Genomic DNA, 14,737 nt, shown 5'->3' with positions numbered 1-14,737 from the left:
TGGCGGTTATCTTTTGTGATGGTTTCATTATATCTACATATTTAATAATTTTGTAGTTCTTGTTCATAGGAATCATTTCAGACATTTGCAAGAGCTATACAAACTGTATTCAAAGAAGTCATTACAAGAAACACAATAAAGAAACATCATAAATACGTAACAGACAAAACACAATCTACAAGTTAAAACATCATAAGCACCAAAACCACAATCGATACTTACTTTCCTGGACTGTTATTTTCATTATCTCCGTATTCGATTTCTTCTTTTTCATCAGTGCCATTGTTATTAAAGTTTAATGCTTTCGAACAACTTCTTTTGTTGTTGGCCTGTATTTGATCTAAAAGATTTGCGTCAGCAGCACTTTCAGACCTATAACAGGAAAGCATTACAATGTTGAATAAAAAAATAAGACAATAAAATACATACAACAATAATACACAAAATACATACATACATGTGACAGATGCCATAGAAAGAATTATGACCCTAAAGTGGAACTGGGCTGGAGACAGAGCTAGAATGTCGGATAACAGATAGACACAGCGAATAATACAGTGGAGACGAAGACAAGAACCTTATCGAAGTAGAGGTCGTCCGCCAACAAGATGAGCTGATGACATAAAACGTATCGACAAAAATTGGATGCAAACATCACAAAACAGAAATACATGGAAAATACTGAGGGAGACCTATAACCAGCAGTGGATAGATGAGGGTTGAATGATTATGATGATGATGATGATACAAACATACTATTGTATAATTTTTTTTGGGAAACATTTAGAAAATAAATTTATATCAGAGACCACGAAATTATAGATTTTCATCGCCCTGTATATGACCAAAAATTGTAATAGGATAATTTAGTTAGTAATCAGTGTTTCCGCAGAAAGTGAAATCGTTAAGAAGGTGGTTTTCTTAATGGGTTTTTGAACGGACTAAAAACAATGGTGCGGTCAGATTAGAAAATACAGTTTTATTTCGCTTTGCAATGGACAATAAGACATTTTATAAAAAATTCGAAGAAGGTTAAGCGGTAAACAAATTTATTGAGTTTAGAAAGTAAGGCTTTTTGTTTAGCATTTTGAAACAACGAAAGTAATTTGATGTCTCCCAGAATTTAACAAAATGGAAAGTTTGTATACAAATTAAATTGGTTATTAAGAAATGATAATATGGAGTAGTGGGTAGAAAGGATGTTTTGTGATTGGTGGAAAATGATGGATGGAAGAGATGAGAGTGTTGAGTCTGATTTTGACGAAAAAAAATAGGCACTGTGTAATGAATATCTGGAGATAGCAGTCCAGTTTTTGAAAAGTGAGAAGTCAGTGTAAAGTGGTGAAGTTGGTCTTTGCGAGCAGAATCAATAAAACGAAATCGTTGACCGAGTTGAAAAGTTAATTTTCCTGCGACCGAGGAAGATTCCTGTTTCTGTTTAGAACGAGTAGCCGATTGGTATCTATTTGCACAAGATATCGAGCAGAGAGAAAACTGAGTCAAGAATTCGAGCGAGTCCTGTTTGTTTGTTTGTGAAGTAGTTTGGACGAGAGGGACCTTTCGCAACATCCTAAGAGTACGTGTGGGAGAATCGAGGACGACGCAATCAGGGAAAAGAAGTAGAGAAAAAACAAAAAGATTAGTCAAATCATTTGTGAAACGGAGAAAGTTTGTTTATATCCACACCATATTTGCTTAATTTTTGTATTGAACAGTTCTATAACATAATTAGTTATTCCAAATTTTAAAGAAGAAATAAGTAATCAATTCAAAAGGAAAAAAGTAAAATTTATTAAATTTTGTAAGAATAAATACCGAATTATTTAAATAATTTTTTTTTGCTAAAACAGAGGAGATATCAGAATTAAAGCTTAATTTATTAGAGGAGAAATAGTTGCAACAAATCTAAATTTTTAGCATATTTTAAAATCTTATGTTTATGGTATATTGGATAAATAAATAATATTTTTTTAACATTTATATGACATTGAGTGTTTTTAATTTCCTTGCTTTTTTCTGGATGGAGTAAGCAACTAGAGATAAAAGAAGCCACAAACCAAAGGTAAAGCATCATAAATAAAATAGCCCTGAGAATAAAGTTTATTAGAAAATTTAATTTAAATTTGGTTTTGTTTTACATAAGCAGTAATTAAAATAATTGAGTAATTAATTAAATTAAGAATTTGCTCATCAATCTCATAAAAACGAGAAATACCGAGCATAGCAATACATAATAGGTACATACAAGAACAATAGTGGAGAAAACAAGAAGAGACAGGGTGAGAAATACAAACATTAGAGAGCAATGCAAAATTCAAGTTATTGTAAGATGGGGAAGGCAGCGCAAGAAGATGTGGTACTTACTACCATGTAAAACGAATGGATGAAAATAGACTCCCAAAAATTGCCATAGAAAACAACCCAACCCAATTGCCCAACAATGGAGGAATAATTGGCAATCTACTTGCCAGGAAATTAACCAGAGGCAGCTTCCGAATTAAACAGATCGAAAGATCTCCAAGAAGTAAAAGAAGAAGAAGAAGAAGAATAAGAAGAAGAAGACGTACACACAAATTGATATTATGTCTTGCCAACTTGGTAAGATATGACATCAATGTTAGACATAAATCATCTAAATCAAAAATATCCGGAAAATATTTTTTAAAATTGAAACCCAACGTTACTAAGCGCCGGACTCCACTTGCGATTTGATTGTTTTGTCGCGAAGATTGAACACATTGTTTCAAATACAAGTCAATCCATCTGCGACTAAATACACAAGTGGAGTCCGGCGCTAAGGATCAGCAGTCGGATGTTGTTTATAAACTTAATTGTAACAACTGCAATTCAACATATATTGGACAAACACACCAATATATACATAGAAGAGTTGTTGCACACAAACATAGTGTATAAACCAATAAATTAAACACTACAGCCCCAGCCAAGAATTCTACAGAAAATAACTATGCTTTTGACTTTGAAAATGTGCAGATTTTGAAAAAAAAAAAACAGAACTACGACAAACTGCATGGTCTAAAACCTAAAATACAACCATCTTATGTCTTATATCAATTTTATACGAGGTATGTCAAAAAATATGAATTTCGCTCAAGAATAAAATACGTTTATTTTTCACAATATCGAAAATTGTTATTATGAAAAGTTATTTAGAATTAAAACCTATGTTTCAGTATGTAATTACATCAGTCTAATTGAAATATTCTGAACTATAAAGGTACTTTACTTTTGATAAAATTTTATATAAGATGGTTGCATTTTAGGTTTTAGACCATCCAGAACTTTTTATTAAGAATCACTTTTTTTCGTAAAATTAATAATTAAAGAGTTATCAGAATTTAAATAACTGAAAATAATGTTAGTTATCCATGATTTTTCAAAAAAAAAAATTCAATTAGAAGGATATATACTCCATCTAATTTACTTAGTGTTGCACGTCATCCGCGTCATAGCCCGAGACGTCACATGATACCAACACGAAATATTTAGGCGGTAGGTGTGTTCTCTTTTAGAATCACTTTGCCGAGTACACTGGCGTTACAGCCACTAGGCATATTTTATTATATACGCTTAGAAATAAAATTTTAAGATTTCTATTAATGTTAACTTAAAGAAATACACAATAATATGTTTCATTTAATTTATATAAATGGATTATAAAGCGTTTTTATGAAGCACATTTGTTCGGAATACACTGTAACTATAATCGAACGAAGGTGATATTTTGGCATAAATTGGTAACATTTATTTGACAGTTGCAGTGATGACACTTCATATTTGTTTATATTCTTTACTATAAGTATTTGTTTCATTATATTTACTGTTTTTATTATTTATTTTAACGTAAGATTATAACTTAATTCTTGTTTTCTATTTCTAAACTTTTTATTTATTTACATTGAATATTAATTTGTTTTGCTGTCCACTTCCGCAAAAATTGTGTGATGTATTTGATTTAAAATGAATTCAAGAATTTTTTGTAATTGGGCAAAAATGTCAACTTAGATCTCTAACGTAAATAATGACGTGCAACGGTAAGTAAATTAGACGGACTGTAATTGCATACTAGAATATAGTTTTTAATTCCAAACAACTTTTCATAATAGCAATTTTCAATATTGTGAAAAATAAAGCTACTCTTGATGAAATCCAAACTTTTGAACATACCTCGTAAAATATTCAAAAATTTGATGTTTGATGGTTAAATCTTAGGGTTTGGACCATGCAGAGCTTTTTATTAAGAATAACTTTTTTTCATAAAATTAATAATAAAAAAGTTTTCCATATGGATACAACTTACAGGGACATACTGTATATCAGAACTTAATAAATACACCATTTTCAAATAAATACTTTAAATATGAGCCTGGACCGACTGTATTTTTGAAAAGGGATTAAAAAAGTTTCTTACATACCTGGACAAAAGTCTATATTCGGACGGACTATCAGGAGTAGGAACAATTTTCTTTTCAGTCTGTTCCTTTTCAGTCGATTTCTCATCTTCAATGTCACCGTTTTGCTTCAGAGTGTCTTCAGCTTCTTGCTCTTCCTCGTGCTCGCTACCGTTAATAGTCTCTAGCCCATCCACTTCTTCTAGTCCGTTGAGACTACCTTTAATAATGCTGGTACCTCTTCGAAGCAGGGGAGGATGGTCCTCTCGGATAGCTTCGTGCGAATCCAAGGATGATCGAGATATCGCACGATCCGTTTGATCTAAAAGACTGCTCCCTAAAATGATGGTAAAGTTTTAATTTAAATCTAAACTCAAAGTAAAAAATAGTTGTAAGTGATGTCGCTTTGTAAAGTTACGTATACATACAAGGGCGAACCCCGATCCGTGTAGCAGCTCGAATGGATACGCTATGAGCTCCCCTACACATAAACCGCAAACCGATTGGATCCCCAGCAGTGAACCCAGCGGGGTTCACCGACGTATCCACTATGTGGAGCTGCTACAACGAGCGGGCTTCGCCCTTGTATGGATACGTACCTTAACACAAACGATGGTCAGTGTTTGAGGCACACAAAATGAACGAGACCACGTTGCTCAGAATCAGAAGAGATTGTGGGGGTGGTTGTTTGAACATTCTTAAGGCCATTGGCACAAGCACATAAACAAAAATAAAATTGAAGAAAATGAAAACAAATTGTAAGATGATAGCTACCAGAGCTAAAACAAAAATAAGAGAAAAGAAGATTGTGAAAGAAATCAAAAATACAATGTTGTTACATACAAGCCACAATGCTTATTATCTACTCTACATACAAATTTGGTGTTGAATATAAGAAATAGTGAAATCTGTAAAAAAAAAATTAACGAGACATACCACATTCAAAAAATTATATATTATAGCACTTCACTGCACTACATACATAAAATGTTGAAGACAAATATGAATTATAACAGGTGTTTTTCCTTTTGTGTAGACCACCATCATCGAAATATTCAGCATTGTAATTTATTCTACTTTGCAGTATACATAAAAAAGTTAAAACATACAGTGATTTGTGCATGCATTTTGCACTAATTAATCGTTACTTCTCGTTGCTAACACTACTGCCCAAAGATACAATTGATCTCCAAAGATAAAAAGATGTTATCAAACACTCATACATCGCCCAAACCAGCTAAAAGCCGGTATTGCCTACCTAGTGAGTGCTAGGCTAGGTAATTCCCTCTAGATCTAATTCGGAAATGATAATGAATTAAAAAATTCGTAAAATAAAAATGTATACCATTTTTATCCAGTTGCAATGCGAAGGCAAAACAATCTTATTTTTCACTTAGAATCAACACTCTGAATCGACGATTTTCGACTCTTATTGGAGTCATCATCGGAGAGGCGTAGGCCTGCTGCTCCACACTCGAAGTGATCAACCATGAAAGCTTATCCCCACATTGCAACTGACGTGAATATATTAGGTGACTAGCGTCATCTGGCAATTGAAAGGTAAAGTTTTCAATCCTAATAGCAACATTAATAATATTGAAAAATATTAAAAATATTACTAAAAGATTTTTAATTTTAAATTTCTAACAAGCAAGTTGTAATTATGTCAGATTCAAGATCTTCGTTATTAGCTCTAGAAAACACACCTTGTCGTCAAAATTTTAGAAAACCAACTAAAGCTACTGGAAAAACAGACTTCTGTAACTTTCGTCTGGGTAAAAGGACATATTGGTATTTCCGGTAACATAAAAGCAGATTTTTTTGCTAAAGAGGCAATCTTAAAAGGATCGGAAATAACTTGGCTAGATAGAAGCGATCTAACAGCTACTCGCAAGAAAAGTTTGAAACAAAATTGGGATATTGAGTGGCACGCTTTCTGCAATCGAAGCAACAATCTCTACACCAAAATTCATCCTAGTTTACCTACTGAGCCTTTTGCTATCAGAAGTTAGCCCAATAGAAATATATATGCCATGTTTATTAGATGTCTCTTTAATCATGCCACTGTCAAGTCATACCTCTATAGATTTAACCTATTCGAATCAGATCTTTGCGATTGCAATGGATATGTTGACGATATTAATCACTGGTTGTTTGGATGCAAACATAATGATGTTGCAATTAAGTTTTTGATGAACAATCTGGTTCAAGAAGAAATACCTTTCCCACAAAATAATGCTTCTCTTTTATATTTGTCTCGTAGAAATTCTAAAATTAAACAAATCATCTGGGAGTTTTTAAAAAGGACTAAGAGGAAAATTTAACTTGCACTGAATGAGTCCGGTTGAATGTGTTTAGCAATAATTATTGTTTTTTTATGTTTATCCTTATTATGTAATATTGTCTCCCTGTGAAAGTTCATTAAGTAGATTTTGCAGGGAGGTAATAAGAATAGAATTGCATAAAAGTTTATATTGAAAAAATTAATAAAAAAAAAATATAGAAAAAAATATGTATAATTAAATCTTATTAAAAAAAAAAAAAGTATAATAAATTATAAAAAAAAATAAAAAAGAGAAAAAAAAAAAATTAAAAGCACAAAGAGGGTGTAAACCTCCGCGGGTTTGATCCGGGTTGAAGCCTTATCGCTGTGTAAAAAAAAACATATATTTATTAGCATTTAGTATTAGTATTTAGTATTAGCATGTAGTTTTTTTTTTGTCGATTTAATTATTTGTAAATTAATTTAAGTTGGTTAGGGCCATGAATGAGGAGTATACCTACTGGTCAATTAAATGTTTCCACTTCTACATATGTATGTATGTATGTGCGTGCATAAGTATTATATGTGCGCACATGTACCTAATGTATTATGTAATGCAATGTATTATATTTGGAATATTGTAGCAAACAGTAATTTATTATCTATCGTGGCTGAATGGATCAAGTAATCCAAAGCCAATAAGGAAGAAAAAAAAAAAAAAAGATTTTTAAATTGAAAACTTATTGGTCCATTTTCCTGGTGACACCTCCAAGGCTTCTACAATATGCAAGCCAAATGGATGCTGCAGTGAAGACAAAAGGTAAGGAATTCTACACTTTGCAATTCACAACCCCCGTATGCAGCTTGGTAAAATTCCAGCGGAAAATGGACCGAGTTACTCTATTGGGACCGTGCAAGTTCGGCAAAGCGACCTCTATTTCTACGCTCTGTACTTTTATTCGCACTTTTAATTATATTGGCCAATTATATTAGTTCTGGTTGCTGGATAATTGTCAAGACCATAGTCCAAAAAATAATAAGAAGAAAAAATAAGATGCAGGTTATGTTTAGCAAACGTAAACAATTGTATGTAGTAAATAAAATCAGTTATTAAAATGCAGTACTGCAAGCAAAATACAATTAATTAAATTTACCTTTATATAATAATTACATATCATATCAATATTGTGGAGCAATATATAATTTTTCTGCGTCAATGACAGAAATTATGAAATATACGTCAATTTGACAATTTCAGTTGACAATATGAATTATTTAAGATAGATGCAATATTTCTCCGCGACTCGCGCACGGTCGTTTCTCGTTTCCCTTTCCAAGTACTTGCACATCGCGAATAGGAGTAATACTAATATATAATAAAAATGTATACCATTTTTATTCAGTTGCAATGCGAAGGAAAAACAATCTTATTTTTCACTTAGAATACGGAACGCAGTACAGCACTCTGAATCGACGATTTTCGACTCTTATGAGAGTCATCATCGGAGAGGCGTAGTCCTGCTGCTTCATACTCGAAGTGATCAACCTTGAAAGCTTATCCCCACATTGCAACTGACGTGAATAGATTAGGTGACTAGCGTCATCTGGCAATTGAAAGGTAAAGTTTTCAATCCTAACCTAATAGCAACATTAATAATATTGAAAAATATTAAAAATATTACTAAAAGATTTTTAAATTGAAAACTTATGATGACGCTAGTTACCTGATACAGATGACGCTAGTCACCTAATCCATTCACGTCAGTTGCAATGTGGGGATAAGCTTTCATGGTTGATCAAATTTCCTTTCATGGTTGATGACTCCAATAAGAGTCGAAAATCGTCGATTCAAAGTGTTGTACTGCGCTCCGTATTCTAAGTGAAAAATATGTTTTGCCTTCGCATTGCAACTGAATAAAAATGGTATACATTTTTATTTTATATAAGTATTACTCCTATAGAGTAACTCGGTCCATTTTCCGTTGGAACTTTACCAAGCTGCAGACGGGGGTTGTGAATTGCATATTGTAGAAGCCTTGGAGGTGTCACCAGGGAAATGGACCAATAAGTTTTCAATTTAAAAATCTTTTAGTAATATTTTTAATATTTTTCAATATTATTAATGTTGCTATTAGGATTGAAAACTTTACCTTTTACAAAATTCGTATTTGCCATCATAATTTACACAACCTTGGATATCCAGCCGCATCTGCCTTTTCTCAATATAAATAAATGATTCGATTTTGTTTATCCAATCGACTCTTCTATGACGTAGTTATTATAAAGAAAGTGCTATTCTGTGTAAATTAGACTTTATATAGTATGTCTTTTCGTTCGATACTCGAAAACGCAAAAGGTTTGGTGCTTATATTAACTACACATATTTTTTATGATATACAGGGTCGCATAAAAGTTATTACGTTCTGAACCAAATGGAATTAAAAAAAAAAACTAAAAGTTTTTGGATCGTTACAGCTTGAAATTCAAAGACAATTGTTTGAGAGCGGGTTAAAAAGTTTTTGAGATGAATAGGATATGGTTACGTCACCGACAACTATTTTGTACTTAAATTGACTGTAATATTTGAAATCTATAGGTTTGTTCCAACACAACGAGAAACCGTCCATGTTACGATCACCGTCCTGCGCAGTAAACAAAATAACCCATGGAACGCACGATATGCAGACCCAGAACGCATGAAACGTATTATTTTATAGTAACGTGATCGTTACATGACGGTAAGAGTAAGCGTATTCGCAAGATCAAGCTAGATAAAATGTATTTATTACCTCCTTCAGTAGACGCTGACATATGGATTGCTTTCTTTCGAACTGCCCATTTGAAATGAGCCGCTCCGATAACGACGTTCCTTAATTTGTTCCACAACAACTGACTCGAACTGGAATGGGCAGGCCACTCTGCTTCCAATACACACCGGTTATATAAACTGAAACGAACATTAAAACAGATTAAAAATACATAAATATATTGTATATTCGCAAATATAGACGTACATCTTCTCGATGTCTGCATAGTTCTACATTCTGAGATGCTGTTCAACAAGAGTTAAAAACAGATTAAATTTTTTTTTATTTATTTATTCGCATTAACTACTAAGAGTTATTAGCGACATAAGTTACATTACATTATTTTACAAATATTTTTACATTATCATTACAACAGATGAAATAGACCTACATTCTTCAAAAAGTTTATAACATTTATCGGATTACAGTCTTCTTTTAAAATAGAGAGGTTAGTCGCAAGGTTATGGTTAGTTCTTATGTTGTGTTTGTTACACTCCGTTAGTATGTGATACACAGTTAGGTCTTTATTACAGAACTCACACTTAGGAGGATTGACTCTATTAAAAAGGTAAGAATGAGTTAACCCTGCTGTCCCGTCCGAGTCAACTACACAAATGTACTGTTCGGGTCAATATGACCCAACTATGCTTTACGCTCCTTAATCGAAATAAAATAAGCTAATGGTGATAAACAAAAGTTTATTAACAAGAAATTATGGTTAATTAAACAAAAATTATATTGTTAATGTAATTTAAACCTTATTAACAAAAATAAAAGGTATCTTTTTCTTCCAAAAAACCTAGTAACAAATATCTACAAAAATTAAATTCAGTTTACGACTGGGACAGTAATAAAAAGAATGGATTTTACAAATATGTTTATGATATATACAACATAATAGTTAGTCTTGTTATCGTTTTTAGGGCAAGTTTACAGCGTGCTCATTTAGCAGGCGGAGTTAGATTGTCCATAGACGGTTGACTAGCATTTCCATCTTGTCTACTTGTTTCTGTTCGTGTCCTTTTTACCAGTTCGTGAAACCATTTAGTTATTGGTATATTTTTTCTGGAAATGATGACTGGTTTAATTAGTTTTTTCCCAATTCCTCAAGAAAAATTCGCCGTTTTGTCAGTTTATTGGTATTCCATTGGATATTTATTGATGCCCATAACACGAACGCGTTGTAGGCAGAAATGTACAGCAGATTATAAAAAAACAATCATTGGCCAGTGATTTATCTCTTCTCACATGTATACGTGCCAACAAGCTAATCTAGAATATCAACTGCTCCCTTATTGGAATTGTAATCTAAAATAATTTGGGGCTTTTTCATTTGATGAAAGTGATGCATGATGCATCGATTTATGATGCAAAGTACTCATAAGAACAACATTTTTATTATTTTTAGGAATATTGTCAACAACAGTGGTATCTTGCGTGAAACAAAAAAGACAAGCTATGAACTTATTTATTCGCGATTTTTGCTGAAAGCTCCGGTTTATTTTACTGACAGTCCCCGGAATTGTATCTACTTTGTTTTAGAATAAATTGTCCTTAATTTTACGATGTAAAAAAGTTATTACACGTAATATTGTGGCCTTCCAAGTCACTACTCAAGTCACACATCACACGCATTACTGTATAGATCTGCAATTTTAGAGCATAAGAAGTTTTGCTGTTCATAATTACATAAAAACCAAACTTGCGTGCTATATTTCGCTGGTTTGCTTGGAATGTACCATTTGAAGGGAGAGCGGCCTCTAAACGCAACTAGTTGCTTATCGACTGTAACATTTTCATCAGGGTTAATTTTGGTACATTTTCAACCTATGTTTCCAAAATTTCACGTATTGCAGCAAGTTTACCAAAACGTCTCCTATCCTGTCTAGTAGTTTTGTTATCAAAACGTATTAAATGTAGTAATGAAACACAGACTTACTCACAATCATTTAAATGAAAATGATTGTGAGTAAGTCTGTGTTTCATTACTACATTTAATATGGACTCACATATGCAACCCATTCAATATTCAAAACGTATTACTTGCAAACTTTTTGTAAATATATCAGCGGCATTGCCGATTGAAATATATTACGACCCGTTTCTTCATTCCACAAACTTTAAGTGGATTCGCCATGGGACTTATAAACTCGAGCTAAAACTAAACGACCAAGGTATTCTTGGAAACCAACTTTATTCATGTCTTTCCAATTGGTTCCAAAGACATGCTGTCCGTCCATATTGGTCATATTTATAATTTGGTTTGCAACATCGTCCAGCTATACTACAGTTTATTTTACAAGTTCTAGCTTGCAGAAACCTGTTTTTATTTAGAGACGTATCCGGCTGACAGACACACAGGTACTGCCAATATAGAATACTGCCAACTAAACACACATACACAGGTAATTTTTAACGGTTTAAATATGCGGGTCATATTGACCCGAACGTACCCTAGGTAACAATTTCATTTTTATCAAAAAAATCAGGAAGTTGATTGTTTATCTCATATGCAATATAAAGACCTCATATTAGTGAATAAAGTCACGAAACACCAAATCGTTACTGTGCGTAATAATTGTAAAATAAGAAATAAATTATTTTTTGGGTCAAATAGACCCGAACAGGACAGCAGGGTTAATCTTGTATGACTTAGAAGGATTAAAAATAGGTACACTTTATTGGGCGTTTTCTTTTTAGAGGTACAGAAATTTGAAATGGAATAAAACAAAGATTATTTTTTTAAATTGCCATGAAATTGAATTCAAAAGATAATCTTTTGGCATTATATTTTAAAAATGATTTCTGGCATTTGACTGGTTGGCTCTGACATAGTCTAATCTGGAGGTCCAATTTTCGATGACTTTTTCCAACACTTGTGGCCGTATATCAGCAATTCCTCCTGTTGTCCTCCAAGTGGCCAATCGTTTCCGGCTTATAAATCAATTATGGCGCGTAATCAATCAGATGCGTAACATATTGCACCATCTTGTTGAAACCACAGTTCCTGCACATCACAGTTGTTCAATTAAGTAATGAAAAAGTCAGCCATTATGGCCCTATAGCGGTCACCACTCACTTTAACGTCCTGGCCAGCATCGTTTTTGAATAACTACTGACCAATGATTACACCAGCCCATACAGTGCACCAAAGTGCACCAAACACTCAGTTTTTCTTGATATAATGCATTCACTGCTATTCACTCCAAATACGGCAGTTTTGTTTGTTAACGTAGCCATTCAACCAAAAGTAAGCTTCATTGCTAAACAAAATTCCCTTATGAAAATCTGAATCAACGGCAATCTTGTTTTGGGCCCATTCGCCGAATCTACGCCTTGCGATGTGATCGCGTAGCTTCAATTCTTGCTCGAGTTGGATTTTGTATGCACGCAAACCAAGATCTTTGCGCAAAATCTTCTAACAACTGGATCGACATACATATATCCAACTGCTGTGCACGATGGAGGATAGACTGATTTGGGTCTTCCTCTATGCTACATTCTATAGCAGTAACAAATTCTTCTGTACGCATTGTATGACGTCTCTGTAGATGCGTATTATCATTTGGCGTAAACATGGTGCAAAAACGTTCTATGGTTAATTAAATTAATTGCTCTGATGGACAATTGTGTTGACTCTAAAATGGATGTAGTTAGCGATACGTATATCGAAGAGAACCATAATTTTCAAAATAAATTGGCACAATGTGGAAGCGTTGTTCAGGCGTCAGTCTATTCAACCTGAAATGTCAAACCAAACTAAACATAAATCACTTGACTGTCAAAAGGCCGAAAGTTAAAAAATGTTGCTAACATACATTTTTATACCTCTAAAAAATACCCTTTATATTGTATATTTGCGCATATACAGGTTGTTTAGTAAAGAATGGGCCATAGCTTAACCTTACGATTCCTGAAATTAAAATAGGTCGATTTAAACTAACTTACCTTAGTACGAAAGTTGATAAAAAACCGAAATACAGGGTGTCAAAGTTAAACTTTTATTCTATTTATTCTTGAATATTTCTCAACAGGCATGGGATAATAACACGAAATTTGGTAAACCGGGGTTTTTTGGGACGAGAAATCTAAATTCGCTACCAAAAATGATGTGTTATCCACATACGCCTTTCAGCGCTCATTGGTGCACCAACAACACAGATGCAATCAAAATCAAAACGGTCTTTATCAAGGCCATTTTTGATGACGACCTCAATTAATATTGAAGGACTATCAGCAGATAAAGAAGACCTATTGTCTAATATGTGCAGAGAACATGGTGTCGATGTTCTACTGGTTCAAGAAACCCATAGAGGTACTGCAAGCCGCAGACCAAGGATTCGGGGTATGAAGCTCATACTGGAGAGACCACACGACCAATATGGTAGCGCAGTCTTCGTCAGACCAGATATCGACGTAGCATCCACATCTCTAACAGATCAAAATGACATCGAGATCCTCACAGTGGAGATAAACTCCTGTACAGTAACGTCAATGTACAAACCACCAAACGCTGACTTTGCTTTTGAGGAACCGAATAACTTTCAATCACAGCAAATCAAATTCGTACTGGGTGACTTCAACTGTCACAGTGTCGCGTGGGGTTACAACGAAACAGATTCCAATGGCGAAGAACTAGAAAAATGGGCTGAAAGCATGAGCCTAAAACTTATTCACGATCCAAAGCAGCCTGCGTCGTTCAACAGCGGAAGATGGCGCAGAGGTTACAACCCAGACAATATATTTGTCAGCGACAGAATTGGAGACCAGGTGACAAAAATCGTTGGAAGCGCTCTCCCAAAGACACAGCACAGACCAATAATTTGTCTTTCCAACGCGGCAATCAGATACGAAATTGTTCCTTTCAAGAGAAGGTTCAACTTTACTAAAGCAAAATGGGAAAAATTCTCTGAAACATTGGATCAAGAAGTTTCCCAGCTAGAACCTTGCCCTGATTCATACGATAAATTTGTAGAAATCGTAAAGCAAGTATCACGGAAATTTATCCCTAGAGGTTGTCGAACTGAGTACATAGCGGGGCTCAATGAAGAATCTAAACCCCTACTTAAAAGATACGAACAGCTATATGAAGAAGACCCTTTCTCGGAAGCGACAATACAGGCTGGGGAGGAAATGTTACATGCGATATCCGCCAACAGAACGGAAAGGTGGTGCAAGCTGGTCACGAGTCTGGACATGAAACAAAACAGCAGACGTGCCTGGAAGCTGATTCGGAATCTTGGCAACGATCCCGC

At 33.8% G+C, this 14,737-nt stretch overlaps 1 protein-coding gene across 3 annotated transcripts in view; it reads right to left on the bottom strand.

Annotated features, from left to right (window-relative positions):
- The window catches only part of LOC114329338 (DENN domain-containing protein Crag), an 86,651-nt gene that overhangs the window by 36,127 nt on the left and 35,787 nt on the right, over nucleotides 1-14,737 (bottom strand). For all 3 annotated transcript variants that reach the window (XM_028278394.2, XM_028278395.2, XM_028278396.2), the window contains exons 11-13: nucleotides 9,465-9,622; nucleotides 4,437-4,749; nucleotides 223-372 (exon numbers count right to left, since the gene is read on the bottom strand). In XM_028278394.2, the coding sequence (XP_028134195.2) occupies nucleotides 223-372; nucleotides 4,437-4,749; nucleotides 9,465-9,622 (621 nt within the window). The remainder of the gene's footprint in view (nucleotides 1-222; nucleotides 373-4,436; nucleotides 4,750-9,464; nucleotides 9,623-14,737) is intronic.

The sequence above is a fragment of the Diabrotica virgifera genome, chromosome 7 (assembly GCF_917563875.1).
Source record: "Diabrotica virgifera virgifera chromosome 7, PGI_DIABVI_V3a".
NCBI classification, from domain to species: domain Eukaryota; kingdom Metazoa; phylum Arthropoda; class Insecta; order Coleoptera; family Chrysomelidae; genus Diabrotica; species Diabrotica virgifera.
The sequence above is the reverse complement of the archived record's forward strand: the minus strand, read 5'-3'. Positions and strand labels throughout refer to the sequence as shown.